This window comes from Boleophthalmus pectinirostris, unplaced genomic scaffold, assembly GCF_026225935.1.
Source record: "Boleophthalmus pectinirostris isolate CB_2022bp ecotype Guang Dong unplaced genomic scaffold, ASM2622593v1 HiC_scaffold_6, whole genome shotgun sequence".
Classification (NCBI taxonomy): Eukaryota; Metazoa; Chordata; class Actinopteri; order Gobiiformes; family Gobiidae; genus Boleophthalmus; species Boleophthalmus pectinirostris.
Window position 1 is genome coordinate 26079896 of NW_026571447.1, and position 18775 is coordinate 26098670.

Genomic DNA, 18775 nt, shown 5'->3' on the forward strand with positions numbered 1-18775 from the left:
CAAGAGGTCACTGTTTATCCTCCAATAACACACGTGTAGTCCACAATTTTAGCCACAAGAGGGGTCTAGACTCCTCACTAGATGGATGAAAAACTGAAAACATATAAGTTTATATGAAAGAATGTGAGGCAGACAAGAGTTCTCCAACACCACTTTATTCTGATAAAGTTCACACATGATACAAAACACAACTATGACTCAAGCATAAAAGACTCCTTCAACTGGTCTCAGCTCTGGTTACTATCAGTCCAGCACACTGATAAAATCCACATTGTCCCACAGAATGCCTCATATTTGGTTGTGCTTTTGATATGAAATATTTATGTCTAGAGTTTCGGCTGCCGTGGTGATTAAACATAAACATTTGTAAAAGAGGCAAGGCAGGGATTGCATTGGACAAACATTTTTAGCAGATAAAACTCATTCATTCTCTTATAACAATAATTTACTTTTTTGCTTTCAAACGTTACATGGTGGTGCTCAATTCAAGACAACTGTTTTTCATTTACACTAATAAAATACCACTTATATACAGAGACAATGAAAACAACAATAAAATTATGCCAGTGTAAACAAGCTTCAGTATCAACAATATTGCACATACATTCATAAATATACATCAGCTGTGTGCCCTATATGTTTACGCATGTGGCTGCTTCCGTGTTTGGTGTGTAGGTCCGCTGTGGTGAGTCAATGAGGATAAATTAGATCAAGAAGATGCCCAGTTCAATACAAGGGAACACAAGAGCCACATATGCGTATATATACAGCCTCACATTATGTCCCATGTGCCTTGATTAGTGTGGAGAGATATGACAAAAAATTAATATCGTAATTGATGTTTTGAAGATTCAAATACATGTATCTAATGTATCTATCTCTAACATGTCTGCAATTAACAATTATTTTAGTAATTGACTAGTCAGCAATCATTTTTTTGATTAGTTGTGAAATGTTGAGTGCATTTAAATTAGATTTTATTGATACTTTGCAGTAACATTGTGCCGGGGGTGTTCTCCATGTGTCTCTATGGTGGAAAGTTCAGTAGTTATGGAGACACAAAGCACAGAAATGCTTTAAGGTAGTCTGAAAACATACACAATTTATGCAAACAACACATGTTCAGGAGCCTGTGATCAATACAAGCGTTCATGGTCCTGTTTAAGTGTTGTGATTTTCAACAAAAAAGTGAGAGTGACTAACTGAAAAACTGCATCTAGCTTGTGACTGTAATTTTAGGTGTGAGGCTTGTTTAAAAACACAAATCATCTCAACTGTCAGATTAAAGTCTAACTAACTTGAGTCACAGAGCTTCAGACAGAGTGGTACCTTCAGTTAGCATCACACCCTCACCTTAACCCTTAGCTGCAAAGTATCAATAACTACATTTTTAACCAAATAAATGTTAGTCTTTGGTGACTGAATGCCTCTAGATGTATTTACAAAAACTTTTCATGGTGAAAATCAGAAATTGTTCATTATTTGTTTGACATTTAGATTTAATAAAGCAGGTTTTTTGGAGTCTGTTTTAAAGTCTGTATTTGATTCTCATGCTCAATGTGATATTTCCACAATTATTTATATGGTCCATTCACATTTTGTGCCATACTTGAATCTCAACCAAGACATTTACAGGCACATTTTGGTACATTCCTGATGCAGCGTTATATTTGGATTGAATATTGTTATTAAGACACAAAAATGATTGAGATATTAATTGTTAATATTGTCATTATCTCCCAGCTCTTTGTTCTGAAGTTTTACTGTGTCTCACGACTCCACATGCAAAACCATTTTAGCTGTTATAAAATCTGTAACGGTTTGCCTCCACAACAGCCCTTTGTATTCGGTTCAGTTCGGCTGCTTTGTCAGAACAGACAGATTATCAAATGGAGCGCCACATCCAGACTTTGTTCATTGGTGCAACAGCCCTCCGATTGTTAGAAGGCTTCACGCAAACCCAAACATCTGTTGTTCAGAGTCAACAGATTCAGGTTACGCAGAAGGTGCACGTTTCTTCCCAAATTATTGTCCGTATTTGAGAAGTAAAGTCTTAGGCGTCCCCCGTCTGATCAGAGGTGAGCTGCTCCTGGTCAGAAATGTCATCGTTGGTTGGTGGTCGTGCCCGGTCAAAGAAACCACACTGCACATACAAATATAGATGTTTAAAAGAGTTTAGCATAAGAAATAAAGGGACAATGTATATACAGCGGACAGTCTTACCTTCCACATGGCTAACGTCAGCATCGCAAGCACTAGCAGTCCCAACAAAATGGCAAGGATGATGACCCAAAGTGGAACTGCAAAGGACACATCTGGAGTGCCCCATAATACGTGAGTACCCATCTAGATACAAAGAAAAGGAAGAGATAAAGTCTCACTGAAAGTAAAGTAATCAGGCAAAGAGACAACTCAGAAATATTGCTGTATTCATTTTTGGCCCAATCAAATGAATAGACTTCTATCAAACTATTATGAGTAATATGAATAATACACTTTTGATGAAAGATGACAAGAAAATCTTTGTACCAGTTTTTGTTTAATTTCAAAACATCTGCACTTTTGGCAGTCAATTCCTGAAAATTGACCTGTTTTTCATCTCAAGTTGTGGTATCATGTGAATACAACCGATTGGTTTTGTTGATAACCAGATACTAACAATATTAAAACTATTATTGAAACTAGATACTTGATTACGATACTGAAAAAAAGATCTATATAAACAAATGTAGCTTTCCTGAATTGTTTTGTTGTGAACTATTTTAACCAGGGTGACCAGACACCCCTGTTTCTCCAGGACAGTCCCAGTTTTGAGCCCTGTATCCCCTGTCCCAGTAGATTTACACGAAAACAGTGATTTGTCCCAGTTTTATACAAGAATTGTCTTAGATGTCCCTTTTTCTGACCAATTTGATCTAAACCAGGTCTAAACCAAGACTAAATTAAGACTAAACCAGGACTATGTTAGGTCTAAACCAGGACTAAAACAGGACTATCCCAAATTTGCCTAATCTGACCTCCTCCAACAGTAAAGAGGAGCATAAATTGTCATTTGTTTTGCCAGAATACAGAAAACTGTGTTTGCTAATGACCATAAAGCAAAAAAATACAGCAACAGAAGTCCCCCAGATTAGGATTGACATGAGAATGCACAATGTTACACGCTCTTTTCACAATTTTATTTATACGAGGCATCCCAACCTGAGTGTGTCCCAGTTTTGAACTTTGAAAATCTGGTCACCCTAATTTTAACACCATGCATATAACTATTATTTTGTTCATTATCACTTGTTTAAAAAGGTGAACTGAGCCTTTTGCTTAGTATCAAATCCACGTAAAAATATCATTAGTGACAACAGTAAAACCTATATGACCCATAACTACACTTGCAGCAAACAGTCTTAAGTTTCATTCATTTAGTGTCGTGATCTTACCGAGGTAGTGTGCTGAGGTAGAGACGTGGGCTGGACGCGGTAAGGCATAGCCGTGACCAAGAAGGACACAGTGGAGTTGAGAATGTAGGGGTCATTATGTCGCTGTAAACACAACAATTGTTGGTTAAATGCTGCATTGAAAACACATGTTATTTACAAAGAGTAATTGAGTGCATACAGAGGCCAGGACTTAATTTAGGACTGGAAGCTAGTTAAGAGAATGACTGATCTACTATACAAATGTAAATGTATGAAGCCCTATAGAAACACGGAGGAGTAGATAAAGGCTGAAGATAACATTTGTGTATCAACCAAGCAATTAAATCCATAAGACCATTTTCTTTGCTAAGGCGTCTATTTCTGTACTTAATAAATATTCCACTGCATAAGAGGGATATCGGGATAAATTGATTTGAATTCAGAATATTTATTTAGTTTCAAGTAGGCTAGTTTTTACCATTGCTATAACCAATGAATGGGCTTTATAAGCTCCTCAAAGGTCAATATTATTCACTCACTCCCTACTTGGTGGCTACAACTTTCCCAAGACTTAATACTGAAAATAATGCTACTCCCAACCACCACCAAGCACTTGCACACTACAATCAGACATATAAGGTGGGAGAAGCGTTCTGAAGTATAACAGTGTGGATGTGTATAATATGTGTGACTGAATAGTCAACCCACTACTTAAAATACTGCCTCCTCAAAATTATGTAAACATAATGCAAACAAACAATATAATTGTATTTCTAAATGTGAATTTGCACAAATACTCAAAAACAAAAATAATATAGTAATTTTACCAAATGTAACCGTTTTGCAGTGAGTATGTTGTATGTATTAAACACAGTCTCTGACACTGACCTGGAGAAAAGTGTCTGCCCACATTCGGGAGCGGACTTTGACCACAGCGCTCTGTCCTCGGTCCAGTCTTCCCACCACACACTGGATTCTCAAGCAGGAGATGTTTGTGCAGTTCTGCAGCAGACCAGCCAAAGGGTTAGAAGTGGATTTAGAAAACACACTTAGGTACAATGGTACGCAAACTGTGGTATGGGAACTATGGGAAGTTTCTTCTGGTCTTACTCAAGGTCCTCTGTAGTATTATTTAAACTCTTTTTTTATTCATGTCCTGTTTGGACCAAAGTTGGTTCATTTATTCATAGTTTATCATATTTAGGCGTATTTCAGCTTTCCTGTTCACCATAATCATAAATCATAAATTATGGTTGGTTGAACTTCAAAAGCCACATGTTAATTGATTGTATATATTTAAATTTGACAACATGACCAAAATATAAACTTTCAGTCTAGATAAATGATTGTTTGCATTGCAAAACGGAAAGAGAAATGTCTACATAATACATAATTTTCTATGTATGTGTATAGCTTTTTCTTTTGTTCGTTTTAAATGAAACAGTAAAGCACAACAATAAACTTTCAAGGAAAAGCAAAAAAAAAAAAAGAGACTGCACTGCACACTCTGGTGGCAGATGTCTGTTTTTGTTTGGTTTTCATTTCTGACAATGTTTTGGCAGCTAGCCTTCAAATAATTTTGTTTCTAAAAAATGATACAAAAATGATAGAAAACATACCAGAGTTTTGCCTGTGTAACTATGAGAGGAGATGGCCCGTTTGCTGCGATGGTGAGAGACACTGGTGTTCCTCAGAAATCCCAGAAGTTCAGGTGTGTCTTGAGCAGTGGAGATCTACAGACAAAATGTTTTTTTTTAGGATCTAATTATTATAAACATGTCATTACTGAAGTATGAGTAATACTTGGACTTTTTATTGATCTAATTCAGTGAGTTATACGGCTAACACATCATATTACATTACTTTACCATCAGCAACTTACAGCAGATGAGTGATTTCTCTTAACACACAGAACCACAGTAGCTCATTACGCAGCTCATTTGACGGACAAGGTTTAAAACATTCTTGATGAATTGCTTAGTCATTACATCGCACTTAAAACATAATCATGTCTTTTTTCCATGTTTTCTTTTGAACCGCTCTCTGGAAACTACAGTATATAATGTCCACTATTAGACTTGTTGTTGCTGACTCTATAAACCGACTGGCAAAGGCCTGGGCAGCAGTTGGAACAATCAATGAGCCACTAATGGATAAACCAGGAGTATAATGTCATAAATATCTTTCAATCAGAGGTTTTGGCAAGAATGGAAAGGTAGATTAGTGGTCAGATGTCTTTACAATGTGAAAGATGTTTGGGCAGGTCCTCTAAACAAAAGCCTCATAATAATAAAATACAGTAGAGTGTTGTGAGTCCATGTCTGTTCAAATGATCTGGCAGATATGTTTTTACCTGGAGGCCGAGAGGGTTGAGGCTGGTATTTGTCCGGCAGCTAATTGGTCCGTCAGTTTGAATCTCCATAGCATACAGCAGGTTCTCATCGCGGAAACGGGCCGGCCAACCAACCTGCAGCTCAGCCTCCCGGATACTGCTGGGACCCCAGTTATGCAGCTACACAGAAGAAAAACAGAGACCAAAAAACTGTTGTGATACATAGAAAAATACAGAAATATATATGTGAACATCCAAAATTGCCATTAAAATTAAACCAACTACAATAAATGAAGATGGCATTAGCAATGATGAGCAATAATGTTAGACTTACATGCTTTTTATTCAGCTGTTTAAAGTCCTACATTACACAAGTTGAGTTTAAAAACACAACACTTGCTGTATTACCACGTTACATCACAAGGTGAAACAGTGTTTTTCATTAGAGAGAAGAACTTCGCATAAATATGCAGGGTTTCTGCATAAAAAATACATTGCATTGACTTAAACATACAAAGTGAGTTCAGTCACCAGGAAATGAAAGTCAGTGTATTGTTTCTGGTACAAAGCAAGAAAGAACCTGATTTAATGCTTGACTAACCTTAACCTTAACCTTAACTTAGGGTTCAAAAGACAAAATTTCACAACTTTAGCATGACTTTGAAGTGAATTTTCCATGACATTACAGCACACTACATGTGTAGAATAGATCATACTTTTAGGGTTAAATATGACATGTTAACACTTTCCACTCACCTTATAGTTTGGGATTATAGTTTTTTAACATTCAAAATACTGTCAGTGCATTTACTGTCGTCTATTTTAAACAAAAGGTGCATATGTTCGGAAATTAGGGGTGTAGTAAGCATGGTACACAGGGGTACGCTGTCCACCCACTTCTCCAGACGTGATATATAATAAAATAACAAATATAAAATAGCTACAACTTAAATGTCAAACTGGAGCAATTGGTAACGGTGAAAACAAACTACATAGTGACCTGTGACATGAGGGGTCCAAGATTAATCCTGGTTTAGTCCTGGTTTAGACCTGGTTTAGACCTGGTTTAGTCCTGGTTCAGTCCTGGTTCAGTCCTGGTTTAGTCCTGGTTTATTCCTCCTGGTTCAGTCAGGAATCGCGTAACCCCACTTAAAAAATCCCCACTACACCAGTGTCGGAAATAATCATAGCCTGATGATAACTTAACAGAACACTGTAGATACGTGAAAGAGATACTAAAATTCCATGACTTTTCCAAAACTTTAACTGAATTTACAAAACTCCATGACTTTTCCAGGCCTGGAAAATTACATGTTCAATTTCCATGACTTTTCCAGGATTTCCATGACCGTGGGAACCCTGTTAACTATAACCTACACCAATGTCTTTATAAAGCCATTAAAACATCAACACTAAACCATACTGCTGATCTAATAAGGGGAACTGATTTTATGAACTGAACTGAACTAATGATTAATACAGTTTCCAAAAAGCACAAGGTCCCTGTGAAGTAACTCTGTATAGATTTCAGTCCCCATAGTACGATGAATACCTCATGCACACACACCTACACACTACCACAACAGTACAGCCTAATCACTGCATGTATTTATGACTTCTATTTTCTCTCCTGGCAACACCGTCTTCCTCACTACAGTAAAGAAATTAAGGGAGACAAAACATGGCGTGGATGTCAGTTTTGATTTTCCCTTTGTCTTTATTGGCGCTGTCTCTAGTGACTTGGGCTCCAATTAGGTTATCATAACTGCAGCATGAAGACACAAGCCACCTGCAGCGGGGTTAAACTGATCCTAATGCCGTCGTCTTCCACTGGGGATTGAAACAAGAGACAAGCTAAACCTCGTCCTTCACCTGCTCATCAGAGGGGATAAAAGAAAGATAGGCCTAAATGAACCATCAATTCAATAAATCCTCTTTGCGGGTTCTCACTGTCTGTTACTCGCTGCACTTATAGACATGGTCATTAGCGTTAAAACAGGACTGAAGTGCCGAGGGGCAGGAATTCTGTGAGTGCAAAAACAGCGTCCGCTTTAACTAGAAGCAGCTGCCAACTGGAAAAAGTTCTGCAAATGAAAATCATTATCAGCTGCAGGACAGGCCAGACACCGCTGCACTTCGGTCCAATGAGCCAGAAGTCCCTTTAAAAGCACAAGAAATCATATGCACACTTAAGGCTCCTATTGTAAACTGTCGCCAACCTGTCTGCACTGCTATCTATTTGACTGTACTATTTGTTGACCTTGAAGAAAACATATTATGCTTTTTTTTTTTACTATGCTATTAAATCAATAACATGTGTAGATCATTATTTTACATGTTGTTAATTACAAGCAGCAATGTGCAATATAATAAAAGGAACAGATGCACTGACTTCCTGTTCAAAACTGCAGAAAGGGGCTGCCTCTTCACGACGACATTTCACTGTGGCAAGATTTTATTTGTTTTTAATGCTGAAAACTGACTACGGCATGTTTGAACACTACACATATGAAACTATGGAGAATTTTGTGAATACCGGCAGAGGCGGTGGCATTATTAGGCAAAAATTGGAGCTCACTAGGGCCCCCAAATCTGAAGGAGCCCCCACCCAGTTGCCCTCAGTGCCACTAATGGCCTCAGAGCAATTAGATTTTCTCTCAATATGACATTAAATGAGAGTAGTTTATTTTTAAACAATAATCATGAGAAAATAATAATAATCACATGTAATGGATGTAAACAAAAATGTAACTGTACTATCAAAAAAACTACTTTCAGCTCTTGTTATCTAATAGGCGACCGAAGTTTCCAATCCACCATAATTCAAATAAAATCAGATGTGCATGTCTCAAGAACAATGGAGAAAAACAGACAATAAATATATTTAAAAAACAAAACACAACAAAAAAATGGTGCATTATAGTGAGGGCCCCAGACTCAAGTTCACCTAGAACCCCCAAATTGCCGCCACTAAATACCGGTAAGTATGCAATGCAAGAAGCAAGTAGAAAACAATGAGTGGAGATAAGGGGAAGGTGAAAACTGATTTTTTCAGAGCGCTCAAGCCTTGAATGCAACAGTAACAGTAATGTCTTTCTTATTCTGTAAAGCACTTTGAATTACTTTGCGTACAAATCTACAAAACATACATAGATCGTAAGTAAGTTGATGATGAAGGAACATTGTTAGGACATAGCTGAAACCTCAAAAGTGATTTCACATTTTAAGCATTGTCCTTGTGTTTTTCACCTTGTTACGATGCTTTAAATGTTGAAGACACATGTTCAAAATAAATAAACAGGGGGCTTTATATTGTATTTTTGAGCTAGGGTGTCCAAATAATTTTCCTAGTGTTTGTTTTTTTGTATGTTGTTTGTATGTCTCAGGACTCCTTCATGTGGTTCAGACCTGGTTCGACTATGTTGCCTGTTTACTCCTCATCTAGACTTGGTTTGGTCCTGTTCTAGTCAAATCCAGGTTTAGACTCAGTTTGGTCCCAATTCTGATGAAATGTGAATCCTAATTTTACTATACATGCACCCTCACAGCCCCTATTGTAAGCCGTCGCCAGCCTGTGTGTTATGTCCTTCCACTTATCTCTTTGACTGTACCTCTGCTTGACCTTGCTGCAGTTATAAATCGTTACACACAACCCAGTGAATTTCCCTCCTCTTTTGACTTTCCACCTTTTCTTTCCAGTTTCCTCTCCTCTCGTTCCTACTTTTACTGCAGTAATTAGTCCTTAGCTGGAGACCTTTGATCAGCCAGAGCTCCTGTCTTTATGGAGCTACTGGAGCAAGTCTGTGAAGAACGGCTGAAGAAAACATTTTGATTTACAACTTCCCCTTCCAATTCTGGGCCTCTTTCATCTTGTCAGTAGAAGTAGAAACTAAAAATCTGACTACTGTTGTTTGATAAAGTTTTTACAGTTTGGAAGTTGCTGTGGTGACGTCACCTGCTTGTTGGCAGATAAGTTTAAAGCCATACTGTGGAACATTCACGACCAAGTAATAACATCTCCACCAGACCCTCCATAGAAACATTGCAAAGTTACACAAAGCATCTTTAAATATTAAGCATGTTATTATTATTAAGACATTTTTTTCTATCAAATGTTTCCTGTACAAAATCTCAAATAATCTCTTCTATCCAAATTTTTCTTATCACTTTCTTGCTAGTCATCATCTCACAAGAAAAACTTATTGTTCATAGAGTATTTGATAAGATTTCTCACAGTTAAAAAGCTGTTTACAAAAGCTGTGTGACAGTAACATTTACCTCATAGATGTGTGTAACTTGAGGGCCCACATCATCTTCTTTCACAGGTTTCTTCTTGGGCTCCCAGCGCGGAAACGGCAGCACCACTTGAGAGGGATGAGACACTCTGCACAAAGGACACTTGTGTTAGAGTGAAATGTGTCTGGGGATAGTTATTCTGACATGTTTAACTTAATGTAATACTGCTCCGTTATGAAGGGCGACAATGTTATCATTCTTTGCCACATTCCCTTTAAATCTGTGGAGGATTTTCAAAGTCACTAGTCGTTAATACCTCACTGCCAGATTGCATAACTCTGTTGCATAATTTTGTTCTGGCATTTCTTTAACTCATATATATGTATGGTATGTCCTGGGGCTTTTGGGGCGGACATGACTCCTTCATTTCAGCACAAAGGTCATGTCCTCCCTGTATTTCTTTCGTTTTCTCAGTACCCTTGGATGAGTTAAGTGAATAAGAGAGTGATTTGAGATTGATTTGATTGATTTGAGAGTGGCAAGAGAGGGCAAGTTTACTTCTCATTTCCACACAACTCACATCAGAATTGGGGCAAAAAGAGAAATTCAATTTGTCAACTGAACAAAAGTTTATTGTCCAGTTGACAAATTGACTTTTGTCCAATTGACAAATTGAATTTCTCCTTTTGCCATGGATTCTACCTGGACGACTGAGCGGCTGTACACACATCGAAATTGTGGCTACACTGGAAATAAACTTAACCAGGACTTAACCAGGACTAAATGTGGACAAGACCAAATCTATATCAGGTCTAAACTGGGGTAAAACCAGGACAAATCAAGTGTGAACGCAGCCTAATTCAAAGTGTTTTAGAAATAGTGGAGGCCAGAATAAAAATATACAAACTCACATTTAAACAATATTGCGATAACCTTGTTTAGTTATTTAGTCAAAGGTCTTCCTCTCCCTCTTCATAGGTCATGCAGTGTTTATGTGTTCAGTAGACCACACCCAAACAGCGCCACATGAGCTGCATCTTTGAAGTGACTGAGAGCGTGGGTGCATCTGCGACCATGTCATACTCTGACAGCTATCCCAAATGATTAGTTTATTCTGAGAAATGTGTTACCCTGCTGTTCTCCCTCTGTGTATAAACACCGTCCACCAGTTCAAACAATATAAAGGCATCGGTAATATCCCGCGGACTCTGAAAACCTTGGAGTGAAACCAGATCGTATCATTGGTAGGCAGTCACGCCACAGTAGAATTTGTCACTGCCTCATGGAAAAGACGCAACACTTTGAGATGCAAACAAGTCTGCCTTACCCACGTAAATCCAGCTGTGCTTTGGCAACAATGGAAAGATCCAGAGTCACGCTGTTACTGTCAGGGTTATCTTTGTTAGAGCTGCAAAAGAAAGACAAATGGATGATAAATGTTATATCTAACCTAAATATTTCATGTTAAATGGTCCATATTATGCTATTTTTGGATCTATGTTATATTATGTTGTTTCCTCACCAAAAACATACCCGGAGTTGTGTTTTGTTTCAGTCACACATGTTCAGCACACAAACCCTGCATATTTGAGTTGAGTTCTTCTCTCAAAAAAAAACAACACACTCCACCTTGTGATGACATGTGGTAATACAGGAAGTGCTCCATTGTTTTTAAACTCCATACACCTTCAGTAGAATCTGTTGGATGATTTCAGCTTTGGCATTTCCCATCTTCACTGAACAAAAAGTAAAACTACCACTTCATGACATCACAAGGTAGAGCAGAGCATTTTGAGCTTTGGAAATGTAGTCAGACCAACAATGCAGGTTTACTCAGATGTGTGAAAGAAACAAAACACAACTCCAGGTATGTTTTTGATGAGGTAACAACAGTCTAACATGGTTTAAAGAGTCAATTTTGTGTAATATAGGACCTTTAAGAAATAGACCGCATTATTAAATATAAATCAACAGTAAAATATAGCTGATACTTATTAGGTAAATTTGTCCTCTTTCAAAATCGCTGGGGCAACCTGTCAAGAGCTGTGGGCAATCGCAGTGAAGTACCCGGGTATCAGATCTTCGTCAGGAGTAGGGATGGACATTCGATAAAATTTTCTTAACCGATCGTTGGGAGAGTTAACGATTGATTTTCGATTAATCATTAACGTTTTATATTAAAATTATCATCATTATTGTTACTCTTACTAATCTGCATAAATAAACTCAACTTTACAACATATAAACCATAACCACTATAGAGCCACATCAGCCGTTTGAGATTATAATGTGTTTAATGCAGCTTTGTGCACATTTGTTTACATTTTACAGAAACAAAACTTAAAACCGCTTGGCTCATTTGCATAAACTAAAAGCGCTGCTCTTAGCTCTTAGCACAGCTCTTTATTTAACAGTCATTTTACTCACTTTATTTATTTTGGCTACTGTTGTGATGAAAAGACTGAAAAGAGTCCTTTGGATGCATGTACTTTATGTTGCAGTTACAGGGATAGTGAGTATACATGCACCATGACGGGATACTTGAGTGGTAGAGTGATCTTCAAGGAGCCGTGCCAGAGCTGAAAAGTGGGACTGCGAGGCCACAACTGCAGTACTTGCACTGTCAGATTCAGCCTCGTCTCTTTACGTTACGCACAACAATCTAAATTTGGTTGGTCGATTAAAATTGAACGTGATCGTCAAAATTCTTAACGAATAAATATCGTTTAATCGACAAATCATGCCCATCCCTAGTCAGGACTGCCTGTGTGGAGGATGGAAGTTTTTGCCTGTTATCAATGTTTTTAAGTTGATGGAGGCAAACCAGACACAGGAAGACCATGCAAACTCCACAAAGACAGACCCAGGTTACATAAGGTTGAGGAAATATTTCAGCAGATTTCCCGTTTTCAGCTGATAAATAACATGCCAGCTAACTACATTCTCTCTTCCACTCTTATCATAAATCTCCTCTTTATTCGCCCTGTAGGCCTCCTGTCTGGTAGCACTAACCTCAGCATCCTTTTATCAGTGCATTAATCTGGCCTCTGACAATAACTCCCCTTAACATGCGATAACCCTGTGATGTACTCACTCCTAATGCTATCCATCCTTGTTGTTCCCATAGTAAATCACGGCATCTACAGTGAGAAATACCCTGCCATTGGTAACAGTTGGGCCTTAGTCTTATGATTTTCTGTACCACGATCAATACAAGAAGTGAAAAACAATAGACATGTTGTGCGGAGCTTGTATTGGCTGTGCACTTCCTCGGGGCCATCTGTCTGGTCCTGTCTGCGCGGTTAGCTTCATCACACCACAGATACAGACAGCATCGGGAAACACATTGAACATATTTACACGGACTACAACTAGTTCTTTGTGAGAGACTGCATGCAGGGGATTTTGTACATAAAGAATTACTGGATTTCAGATGACAGAGCAACATTTTATAGATTTATAGACATTGTTTTCAGTTGAGATCAGGACAGGACAAGGGGTTTTGTTATTGTGCAGTTTTTGGGGGCATATGGTGATATCCAGGATCCTAGCAGTAATATGATAACCGTAATCATTTGTGGATATTTCTTATAATTATGACAGTATTTCCTGGCGTAGTCCTGACACCAAGCCTAGCGCAAGATCTGGACGTTGCCCCAACTACACTGAAAGATAAACTAGTAGTCAGTCCATGGATTTCAGCTTTCAAGTGATGAAAAATTAGGACTGTTACTTTAGCAATTAACAATTAACTACCACAAAAAGCTAATTATTATATCTTTTGAGTGGTCTACACTTGGTGTCCCCAACAAGAAGAAGCAATGTGAAACCAGTGAGTACAGAAAAACTCTAACTTGCTCCCCAATGTGACAATGAAATCATTATATTATAGAATCTCAACATATCAGATGATTATGAGGGGTTTGAGCTTCCTGTTTTATTGTGCCATTTTAAGGACTGTTGACCATTTAGAAGACGGAATATTTTGTAGGAATGTGCATTGCCATGAATGTCTGTCTTTACAATACTTATGATATGCCTGTGACAATTCAATATGTCACAGTATATCCCGATGCTAAAACTAAGTTCGATATATTGTGATCTATCAGTAATTACAAATATTATTATGGCTGAGTAAACCTTCACGAGACCAAAATTGGATGAAATACAATATATTTAATATTTAAATCATGAGAATAGTAAATGGAACTTATGAAATTTAACATGACCTTAAAAAATCGATTTGATGCATTTTGAATCGTGATATATCACTGAATCTTTTTTTTTTCTTGCCTTAAAGTATTACATGCTACTACAGTGGTCCTATTTTTTAATTCTAAGAGCCATGGATGTAAGAATGGTCTGGTGAATCACCTGTGGATCTGGAGGTCAAAGCTGATTGTCGGTCCTGCGTCATCCAACCTTTGGACGGCAAACCTCAAACCGACAGAAAGCTGCGAACAAAAAGAAAGACAGAAGAAAGGGTTAAACGAAAAGGAGTGACTGTAAAAAGATGACAGGGGGCAGAGGAGTTGCATCTGTTCTTCAAAGCCGTACGGTCTTTCGAGTTCACTATGAGTCAGTAAACGCGTCACGTAAACTGCAGGTTCAGTTATGGGCTGAGGACCACGTTTGAGAAAGGGTCAACAGCAATATCAAACCTGACAAAGTCCAGACAGACGTAGTCTTAAAAGCTACAGTTAAGTTTCTCGTCTCTCTTCAGTTTAAACCCCTGTCCTCCAGTTTAATCCAAAACACATGGGGTGTTTTTGGTTCTTCATCATCATTTCCGCAAAACAATGTAACTTGCTTATGCCCTTGTGTGGTTATATGTAGCTAATGGGTCAGACACATGGTCAAAGGAGGATATGACAGCATGTAGTCAGTGTAACATGGTGCCCTGGGGGAGTGAGAGAGAGTGGTGGAGCTGTAGACATCTTCAAGGGTACACAACAGAAAGATCAAAAACAAGTTATTTGGAGAGGAAGACGTCACAGCCAAATAGGGACATTGGTCAGAGGATTTCAAAAGACCAAAAAAAAATGATCCAAGGAAGTAATTTATCATGGTTGAGTAAAATCATTCACAAATATACAAGTGTGAATCATCTTAAAGTGGCCACAACAAATTGATCATGATTGAAGTATAAACATTTGCTAAAAGACATATGTGGGACTGGATACTGTTCAGTTTTTTGGTACCGGAACTTTAAGAATACTAGGTTAAGAATACTTTTTGGTACTTACTGTATATGCTTTGGCTATTTCTTTAATCAAAACCAGTAGACTTATTTTTTCTGATGTCTTGTCAGATGTCAGACTCATTTGCACATCACATATCTGGTTCATCTTTTTTGTGCAAACAGCAAAATTACACTACCATTCAAAAGTTTTAGAACACCACACTTTTTTCCAGTTTTTTACCATTTACTGTTGGCCAAAACGTATTATAAACTTTTGATTAATGAAAGTGTCCACCTTTGGCAGATATAACAACTGAACACTCTCGTGGCTTGTTCTTTTTACAATAGAAATGAAATATTCTTCAGAAAGTTCTTCCCAAATCTGTTGCAGAAGTTCCCATAAATGTGTGGCACTTGTAGGGTGCTTGGCTTTCACTCTTCTGTCCAGTTCATCCCAAACCAGCTCGATGGGGTTTTCGTCTGGAGACTGTGTTGGACACTCTATGTTTTCAAGCTCACCATCTTGATCTTTTTTCCTGAGGTAGTTTTGGCAGAGCTTGGACTTGTGTTTTGTTGTCTTTTATCTTTTTTTTTAACCTCTGGCTGTTCAGTTCTTACCTTTGTACCATTTCAAGCTCTTCATTGGACTTGCACGACTTGAATTGCAATAAATAACTGGAAAAATTACGGTGTTCTAAAACTTTTGACCAGTTGTGTATATAGATTAATCTATATGGATCTTGCAACTAGACACACTTTGTTTTAACAAATAGGGCAACGCATTCAATGTCAGTCAAAGTTGGAAAGACCTTGCACATACCCTTAACTATCCCCAAACAGTGGAGTTAGTTAAGAATAGTATAAGCCTTAAAGCGGTCCTGTCAAAGAGGACAAGGACACTCACAAGGAATTTCACACATTTCAATAGACTTTGTCAGATGGGGTGACCACAAAATCTGTTTTGTTTCTTTTTCTGCTAAGTACTCATAAATTATATACACAACTTTGTGCAGTCATGGTAAAATGGTTTAGAATTATGTACAAAATTTATTATAACAAATTACATATCAATTATTTAGATTTATGTGTTTTCAAATAATGTGATTCTGATACTTGGCCTCAGGGTAGCAGAAGATTTCCTAAGCTACAGAAGATATAGAATTGAGAACTTTTTCGCTACTACTACTCGTACTACTACAAATAATGTTGTCATGATACTAACATTTAAAACAAACTAAGAAGCATCCTTAATACTTCAACACCTGAATGAAAAAAACATTCTTAAATACAACATCATATAAATTATAACACAAAACATTCTTCGATATTTCTTTTAACCAGCGCTTTTACTACTTTACAAACTGTAGCATTAAAATCTGACTGTTATCAAGCACCAACTATGGAGATAAATACTTCAGTGGACTCCCTTCTGCTTTCTAAGGAACTGTGTCAAAGGGCTCCACCGAGAACTCCAGTGATGAGAATCATTTAGCAGCTCAATATAAAGCAGTCTGCATGAGGTCTGCGGAGGCATGTTCTGCATAAGCTCATGGATTCCTGAGCGTCCAGCGGGGCAAAGGAGAGTTAAATATGGGAAACATCTGGAGGGCTGAGGTGCACCCTGCTCCTCTCCTCTTCATGCCCCCCTCCCCCAAAAGTTGAAACATGACCACATAATTGATTTATCAGAATGCCATGTGTCACCCCCAGGCCTAAAACACCACGTCTTTGGCCTTGGCACTTTTAAACTACAAATACATAAAACTGTCTTGTGGTAAAACATATGTGACACGCTTTGTTACGTAGTGTTTAGAAAGGTAAAAATGAATAATTACACTGTACACGTTTTTGTGAGTCAAGGTGATAACACTCAAATCTGCTGAGCCACCCGACTTAAAGAAAACTGGTACTGGTACTTAATATGAAACTATAAAATAAGCGGATTTCTATGTGATATTTTTTAACTTGAACTTGGACTTTTTTAACTTCGGATCATTAACTTCCCGTTTAAACCTCCATAACTGGGAAGCCCCGTCTCTTCATGGTGGCATTTCACTGTAGTATGCAGCAGATTTTCATTTATGTGTTTATTTTTCAAGAATTCTTTATGCCTCAGTGATTGGCACAGATTGGCTTCGCATATGTCAGTGTACCCCAGGGAAGCTGTGAATGAATGAGGCAATGTAAAGTTCATTGGGTGTCTTTAAAGGCGCTATATAAATCCAATGTATTCATTATTATTCAATTTAGGATAAATGCACATGTGTCATCCTCCTGTAGTAACCATGTGCAATACTGAAACATAATAATAATGTGAATCTTCATGTTTAATACACTGATGTCATTCTACCTGCAGTTTATCCTGTTCAGATGCTGCACTGTACATTATAATTGATACTTTGCAGTGACATCACGCTGGGGGTGTTCGACATTTATGTCTATTGGCAGAATGTTGAGAAATTACCATGGTGACACAATGCACAAACACAAACAAAAAGTCTAAAAAACACAAAATAGAGTTAAACAACACATTTTCATGAGCCTGTGATCAACATGAGCGTTCATGATGCTGTTTAGGTGTTTGATTTTCAACAAAAATGTCAAAGTGATTAGAGTAAAAAACTGTTAACTAATCCTAGCTAGCTTACGACTGTAATTTTATGTGTAAGAGACTTGTTTATCAGCACAAATCAGCTCACCTGCTGTAGGCTACATTTACACATAGCCGGGTATGTTGAGAAACTAATATTTCCCTCCCTCCATTTTCGATAATAACATCGTACACATAGCATAGTTTTTTAAAAAGTTTTTGTTTACATCAACCTGCATAAATACGCCATTGAGTGCCATCGTAACTACGCCAAGCCTCTGAGCGGCACGTGTGTTAGATTTAAACCCGTAGCATTTATTTTATTAAAGTTGTAAGTATTACTCAAAAATACCTTGAACAACGTGCATTACTGAGCGGGACTGCCTTGCCACAGATATGCTAAAAAAAGTGGCAAAATTGCTGACCTCCGAGCCTCATTCGTCTTTGATCATCGATATGAAACATCAGCTGTGCGAAAAAGAAATGAATGCTCCATGCTCATTATCATAGAAAAAGGGAAACACAAGTCGCACTTTTGGCGAGTCAGCTGCCTAAAACTCTATTTATCTCACTTTACACTCAAACGCAAAACCGTAGTTTTCCAGAATCTCCACTCTAGCTGGAATTTTCAGAAAAATTAGTTTTCAGAGGCAATTCCCCATTTATGTGTAAAAGATGGGTACAAAAGAAGGGAAATGTCTCCGTTTTTAATAATACCTGCGTACATGTACAGTAAATGAGGCTGTAGTTCCAACCAAGTCACCTCTTTGTGGTCAGATTGTGTTAAAATAAAACTCCGGTTAAGTATAACTTGAGTAACAGAGCATCAGACAGAGCAGTGCTTACAGTTAGCTTTACACTCCCAGGGTAATGTTGATGGACATCAGCTACAAAGCATCAGTAGTCAAAGCCACTTATTGCACAGTGCTGTTGCCCTTCATTTTATTTTTTATCATTACTTGCACAGTGTTGTGTCTATTTGCTAAGTCTATTTTCTAATAAGTTGGAACACCATAATTTCA

The 18775-nt window shown here is 37.8% G+C and overlaps 1 protein-coding gene across 7 annotated transcripts in view; it reads right to left on the reverse strand.

Annotated features, from left to right (window-relative positions):
* Nucleotides 1-139: 139 nt before the first annotated feature.
* The window catches only part of itga8 (integrin, alpha 8), a 77157-nt gene continuing 58521 nt past the window's right edge, over nt 140-18775 (reverse strand). For all 7 annotated transcript variants that reach the window (XM_055163261.1, XM_055163264.1, XM_055163259.1 and 4 more), the window contains 9 exons: nt 14356-14435; nt 11309-11389; nt 10024-10129; nt 5767-5925; nt 5033-5146; nt 4302-4415; nt 3435-3536; nt 2224-2346; nt 140-2143 (listed from right to left, as the gene is read on the reverse strand). In XM_055163261.1, coding sequence (XP_055019236.1) covers nt 2054-2143; nt 2224-2346; nt 3435-3536; nt 4302-4415; nt 5033-5146; nt 5767-5925; nt 10024-10129; nt 11309-11389; nt 14356-14435 — 969 coding nt within the window. In that variant the 3' untranslated portion in view covers nt 140-2053. The remainder of the gene's footprint in view (nt 2144-2223; nt 2347-3434; nt 3537-4301; nt 4416-5032; nt 5147-5766; nt 5926-10023; nt 10130-11308; nt 11390-14355; nt 14436-18775) is intronic.